Source organism: Mastomys coucha, unplaced genomic scaffold (genome assembly GCF_008632895.1).
Source record: "Mastomys coucha isolate ucsf_1 unplaced genomic scaffold, UCSF_Mcou_1 pScaffold14, whole genome shotgun sequence".
NCBI classification, from domain to species: domain Eukaryota; kingdom Metazoa; phylum Chordata; class Mammalia; order Rodentia; family Muridae; genus Mastomys; species Mastomys coucha.
Genome location: NW_022196896.1, coordinates 16883604 through 16891010, shown reverse-complemented (window position 1 = coordinate 16891010; position 7407 = coordinate 16883604). Strand labels below are relative to the sequence as shown.

The 7407-nt window shown below is 37.6% G+C and overlaps 1 protein-coding gene across 5 annotated transcripts in view; it reads right to left on the bottom strand.

Annotated features, from left to right (window-relative positions):
* Positions 1 to 7407, bottom strand: part of Nkain3 (sodium/potassium transporting ATPase interacting 3) — a 652366-nt gene that overhangs the window by 321271 nt on the left and 323688 nt on the right. For 4 of the 5 annotated variants that reach the window (XM_031366509.1, XM_031366514.1, XM_031366510.1 and 1 more), the window contains one exon: positions 3258 to 3338. The exons of the other annotated variant lie outside the window; for it this stretch is intronic. In XM_031366509.1, coding sequence (XP_031222369.1) covers positions 3258 to 3338 — 81 coding nt within the window. The remainder of the gene's footprint in view (positions 1 to 3257; positions 3339 to 7407) is intronic. 5 annotated transcript variants of the gene reach the window in all.

Genomic DNA, 7407 nt, shown 5'->3' with positions numbered 1-7407 from the left:
GCTGCTGGAGCCATGAGTCCCCCCATGTGTACTCTTTGTTTGGAGTTTTAGTCCCTGGGAGCTCTGAGAGTACTAAATGGTTCATATTGTTGTTCCTCTTAAGAGGTTGCAAACCCTTCAGCTCCTTGGGTCCTTTCTCTAGCTCCTTCATTGGTGACCCTGTACTCAGTCCAATGGATTTGTATGAGCCTCTACTTCTGTATTAGTCGAGTACTGTCAAAGCCTCTCAGGAGACAGCTATCTCAAGATCCTGTCATCCAGTATTTGTTGGCATCCACAATAGTGTCTAGATTTGATGACTGAATATGGGAAGGATTCCCAGGTGGAGCAGTCTCTGAATTGTCATTCCTTTAGTCTCTTCTCCATAGTTAGCCTCTACCAATCCTTCCATAGGTATTTTGTTCCCCCTTTCATGTAATAAGAACACATGCAGCCTTATTTATAATAGCCAGAAACTGGAAACAACCCAAATGTCCCTCAACAGAGGAATGGATACAGAAATTGTGGCACATCTACACAATGGAGTACTACTCAGCTATTAAAAACAATGAAGTTATGAAATTCTTAGGGAAATGGATGGATCTGGAGAATATCATCCTGAGTGAGGTAACCCAATCACAAAAGAACACACATGGTATGCTCTCTCTGATAAATGGTTATTAGCCCAGAAATTCGGAATACACAAAGAACCACCCACAAACCATAAGAAACTCAAGAAGAAGGAAGACCCAAATGTGGACATTTCATTCCTTCTTAAAAGGGGGAACAAAATACCCATGGAAGGAGTTGCCAAGACTAACTATGGAAAAGAGACTGAAGGAAGGACAAGCCAGCCTGACATAGCTGGCTCCTGAGAGGCTCTGACAGTACCTGACTAATACAGAAGTAGAGACTGACAGCCATCCATTGTACTGTGTATAAGGTCCCCAATGAAGGAGTTAGAGAAAGAACCCAAGGAGCTGAAGGGTTTGCAGCCCCTTAGGAGGAACAACAATATGAACCAACTAGTACCCTCAGAGCTCCGAGGCACTCAACCACCAACCAAGGAGTACACATGGTGGGACTGATTGTTCTGGTAGCATGTGTACAGTGACAGGCAGGTAGATCAATGGAATAGAATTGAAGACCCAGAAATGAACCCACAAACCTATGGCCACTTGATCTTTGGCAAAGGAGCTAAAACCATCCAGGTGAAAAAGACAGCATTTTCAATAGATGGTGCTGGCTCAACTGGCAGTTAGCATGTAGAAGGCAGCTAATTGATCCATTCCTATCTCCTTGTACAAAGGTCAAGTCCAAGTGGATCAAGGATCTCCACATAAAACCAGATACACTCAAACTAATAGAAGAAAAGAAAGTGAGGAAGAGCCTTGAGCACATAGGCACAGGGGAAATTTTCCTAAACAGAACACCAATAGCTTATGCTCTAAGATCAAGAATCGACAAATGGGACTTCATAAAATTACAAAACTTCTGTAAGGCAAGAGACACTATCAATAGGACAAAACGGCAACCAACAAATTGAGAAAAGATCTTTACCAATCCTACATCTGATAGAGGGCTAATATCCAATGTATACAAAGAACTCAAGAAATTAGACTCCAGAGAAACAAATAACCCTATTAAAAAATGGGGTCCAGAGCTAAACAAAGAATTCTCAACTGACGAATACCGAATGGCTCAGGAGCACCAACCAAAGAGTATACATGGTGGGACTGATTGTTCTGGCAGCATGTGTATAGTAGAGGATTGCAAAGTTGATCATCAATGGGAGGAGAGGCCCTTGGCACTGTGAAGGTTCTGTGACCCAGTGTAGGGGAATACCAGGACCAATAAGTGGGAGAGGGTGGTGTGGCAAGCAGCGGTAGGAGGGAGGCAACAGGGGTTTGTTCTTGTTATTTTGGGGGGGGTTGGTCTGGTTTTTTTTGAGGGGAAACTGGGAAAGGAGAAATCATATGACATGTAAATAAAGAAAATATCTAAGAAAAAAAAAGAAATGTTCAACATCCTTCAGCATCAGGGAAATGCAAATCAAAACAATCCTGAGATTCCACCTCACACCAGTCAGAATGACTAGGATAAAAAACCCAAGTGACAGCAGATGCTGGAGAGGGTGTGGAGAAAGAGCTGGTGGGACTGCAAGCTGGTACAACCACTCTGGAAATCAGTTTGGCAGTTCCTCTGGAAATTGGACATAGTACTACCTGAGGACCCAGCTATACCACTCCTGGGCATATACCCAGAAGATGCTCCAAAATGTAATAACGACACATGCTCCACCATATTCATAGCAGCCTTATTTATAATAGCCAGAAACTGGAAATAACCCAGATGTCTCTCAACAGAGGAATGGATACAGAAAATGTGGTACATCTACACAATGGAGTACTACTCAGCTATTAAAATCAATGAAGTTATGAAATTCTTGGGGAAATGGATGGACCTAGAAAATATCATCCTGAGTGAGGTAACCCAATCACAAAAGAACACACATGGTATGCATTCTCAGATAATATTTTTTAAGACTAGTAATTAGAAATTTAACACAGTTTGTTTTTATATTTTTTAACAATTGAAAGACATGTTTTCAGAAAGCCTGATGAACTAAGAATTGTAGCAGACAGGAATAATATGTGTGCCAGGTTGCAGTTAGAGCAGAATCTTCTGTCTGATGAGAACCTCAGAACAGAAAATAGCCCACCCATGAGTACACATGTTAGGAAGGGCGGCTATACTTAAGAGATTCCATTCTTTACAACCTCTTTCCTACTCTAACCATGAATATTCATAGTCCCTTTTGTTTTAATATATAGGGCTGCAGTCACTGTAATACTATGTATCCATTAAGCTCATGAGAATTCACTAGAAGATGAATGTTAATTTCAAATTTTACTATAACAAACAAAATAGAAGCCATGATTTTGAAAGTCCTTTACATTAGCCTGTATTTCTCCAGGATCACTTTTTTCATGATAGAGTACAGACATTACTTTTTTAAAGTATTGTCTCACAGAGAACATGCCAACTCGGAATTCACAATGCAACCAAGTATGACCTTAAAATGATTCTCCAATCTCAATCTCTCAAGCGGTGTGATTACAGATAGGTAATACATGGCAGCTTAGACTACTTTTTAAATTAGTACTATGTATGTTCTGTATTTCTCCACTCAAGTATAATAATAAAAGTGTATCGCATAGTAGTTAATTTATAACTATATGCTTTCAAAGTGTATTTCAAAGATGTGGTTAGCTCACCTTAGAGAGGCCTCCTACTTCCAAATAAAAGCAGATGATGAACACATTCCAGGTGACCCAGAGAGCAGTCCATACTGTATACTGAATATAAAGGATTAAGAAAAAGAAAGAAAAAGTGGAGGTGAAAATCACATATTTGAAGTAAATTTGTAATAGAAATATCAATAAATGTAAGTCTTTTGTGAGTAAACAGGGAATACTGAGATAAAAAAGCCACTTATTAGGAGGTATCCAAAGATTTAAAAAATTGAAAAATTTATGGTTCCTACTATTGTTAATGAATGCCTAGAAACCTAGAATTCTAAACCCTTTTCTGAGTTGCACATACAAATTAAGTCCAAGTACTCACATGATTTCTGTTTTCCATGAATTATCTTTTAAAATTAATATAATTATGTAGTTTTCTGTGAACGATTAATCTACTTACTACCAATCTATGTATCTATATACTATCTATTTCTCTATCTTTCTGTCTGGCCACTTACATAAATATATTAATTATTCAGATATGTTAGATGGAAAATATCAAGTTCATTAGTATAAACTGTCTAATTTCAGAAATTTAGTCAAAACTGAACTTTTATATCTCTGAATGAAGACTTTGAAAATGAATATTAGAGAGTTATCAATCGCTCCTCTGTTGTGTTATTTTGCAGAGAGTAGAGCACATGCCCCTGTAATCAAGCAGTGAAGGAATAAGTCCATAAAATGTCTTCAAAATCCCAGAAATTAATAACTATGAGACAGAGCAAACCAACAGCTGGTTTCTACTATAAAAAATACCTTTCATTCATATCTTGCTGTGAAAGTCAGAAACAACATCAGTAAGAGCATTAGCCAATCTGATTTAATGTGGTCCAGATCAGGCTACTGCATGGAGGTGCAGAGTCCTCGACAACTGCAAACATTTATGCTGTAAGAATCATTGAGTGATGAAATATAGTTGTTTGTATTCTCATCTTACTATACTGGCAAAAAAAAAATCTATGAATTGTTGAAATAGACATTTGAGTTAAATCATTTCTTTCTACAAGTAGTTTGCAATCATTGTCTCCCATTTCTAAGATAAAAATTTGAAATTATTTCATAATTTTATCCTGTGTCAAATAATAAAATATGAATATTAGGTACTGTTTTAAAGCCATGATACTATCATATATATATACTAAAATTGTTTGTCTGTAATATGCAATCTACTATATCCTTGCCATTTATGACTTTAAAGTGTTTCAAAATGATCTTATGATAATGTCTAAACTGTGAATGAATATATGTGATGTAATATTTCTCTATTCTAAGAATACTTTGCTTTTTGCAAAAAAAGGTAATAAAGTAACTTAAAGCTCACAATCACTGGGGATTTACAGTGAAACCTGTTAAAGAGATCATATGAGCATGATGTGTTGTGCTGGTTCGGGTGTTCACAGTTATTGTGAATACATTCAAACACACTTCTCTAAGCCATTCACTATTCAAATGAATATTGAAAATATCTTAAATACAACTTTAATGGGATATCTTTAAACATCACAAATACAGAAAAAAAAACCTATAGATGCTATAGATGTTTTGCTAATCAGAGAGTACCAAATGAAGCATACGTATATCAAAGCAGGCCAGCAATACCAGTAATCAAATAACCAGTAACTAAACTCTAATGAAGCAAGACTAAGACATGACAGGGATTTTTGCTAGTTTGCTTTTGTTTTCCTGTTCTGGGAACTGAAGCAGGCCCTTCCAGACCCTAGGCAAGTTCTGTATCACAGAACTGCATCCCTAGAAAAGCCATATAATTCCTAATAATTACAACCCAGCTCTAACCCCGTAAGTATTGAGAATCCAGCAAAGGTACAATAAGACTAGACATTTTAAAAACTCATAGCACAAACAATGCCTGAAGGGAAAAAAAGTATCTACTACAAGTTGTATTACAGATTCTGTTCCTGACCTTTCACAGACACTGATGGCAGCTGCCTAGTTCTACACATTTGAGTGTAATGAAGGCTATATTCCTTGTGTTATACTAGGCACTTTCCAGGGTGCATAGCACTCAAGTCACCATATTAAGCCCCCGAGGAATGGGCCATCCTTTGATTTCCTATAAAGTGCCAGAGTTATCTTATAAAATCTGGCAGTGCTCCCGAGTGAGCATGCTTCATTTGGTAGGCTTCACTGCATACCCTCTTAGGAAAAGGATTCTAACTATAAATTGACCCTTCACTGAATTTTTCAACTCACCAGATGACAAATGAATCAAAGGACCATTTTACTAAAAATATAACTTATTAATATAATTTCTGTAACACACTGTCACACATGGTAGGAATCTGACATATTTATGTTTGTATGGGAGATGGTTAGAACATTCTTTCTAATATATTGCTGGTTGAGAACAATGACTTTATGATTGAATTTTGATTTGTGTGAGATATAAATGATACACTTCAATGTGCAGTTAATAGACCACATGGGGCCCTAAGCATGCAGAAGAGAACTCTGACAAGACAAATTCGTGGATAGGCATTTACCTCATCAGAAATCCTAAGTCATCACCTTTGACACTGGCCATCCACTGCATATTGTCTTTGACATGGGTTACCTTTACCAACAAGTTAGTTGACACGATAATTATAGTGCAAGATGGCTTTCTATTTTTGACAAATTCCTTTTGGTTAGTATGGAACATGGCATTGGGCTTGTGTATCTATGTTGGCTGTCCAAATTGAAGTGTGAATGACTTGACTTTCCATATTAAAATTACCTGTGCATAATCTCTCCCTCTGCCCTGTTTCCTTAAACTCAGCACACACCATTTAGGTCCCATAGACAATGCATGATTTGTGTGATTTCTTTCTTTCTTTTTTTTTTTTTTTGGTTTTTCGAGACAGGGTTTCTCTGTGTAGCCCTGGCTGTCCTGGAACTCGCTCTGTAGACCAGGCTGGCCTCGAACTCAGAAATCCACCTGCCTTTGCCTCCCAAGTGCTGGGATTAAAGGCGTGCGCCACCACCGCCCAGCTTTTGTGTGATTTCTTAAACATCTCATCTTATGAGGATATTTAAGCATTTGGTAATTGAAATAAACTTTATAAGTTTTCTGGTCTGCATTTCCACCATTGAGCATTAGACTTTAATATGGATTGTTTTTATTAAGGCCATTTTAGACAGTCATTTCTTTTTTCTTATCAGTATGAATCTACCACAATATTTGCTCACAATATTGTATGAAATAAATGGAGTAGGCTCGTTGCTCTTTTATTGTTCTGCTATCTCCTGGGGTTTAAGATGTTTGTGAGAAGAACCTTAAAGGAGACCTGCTATCCATGAACTTTACTAGTAAGGAAGTCAGAGTGAAGGCAACTGTAAATGTTATGAATAATAACAGTTCAATCATGTTTCATGATTTGGTCTAGGTAAAGGCCAGGACAGATCTGCCACATACATTCTGACTCAACAAGCAAATCTATGAACTGGGTTCTATAAAGGAGGTAAATATGGCAACTATGAAATCAAACAAATATTCCAAGGCTTCACAGCCAATAACACACGAAATAAAAGTCACTTCATCTAAAAGCCCTTACATTCATATACTACTTCTTCAAACACAGTGGTCTTCAAACATTAAGCTTGAAGTAAAGTACAGCAGTGGGTGGTGACAATTCTGCTTTCAAGAGCACCAGCTGAATGCAGTGTGAGAGGCAGGAACCTGGGATACTTAGGCAGGGCAAAGAAGAAAGTGAGAGGAATCTGCACCAATAGTTTGGGCACTTAGTACTCACTAGGTGAACAGAATAGGGTAGGTGTTTACTAAGCGCCAATGTAGTTAAAGGATTACAAATTTCCTAAGATGGTAAGAGAATAGGTCATTTTAGGTAGAAGATTCAAAATGTGCTCCTGAGGAGGCAGAGGAGCATGTGGCCCACAGGAAACACCAAAGATCATTGAAAGGAGGGCAAAAGGCATAAGAAAGCAGAGCAGCAGCTTTCTTTAGCTTGAGTTCACACTCTATGTATTTTGGAAATGTGATGAAAGATGCTGAAGAGCTTCTTCCACATATCCATTTAGCCAAATCTTTTTTTTTTTATTTTATTTACATGTAAATTTCTCCATTCCCAGTTTCCCCTCCAAAAAAACAAACAAACAAACAAAAACA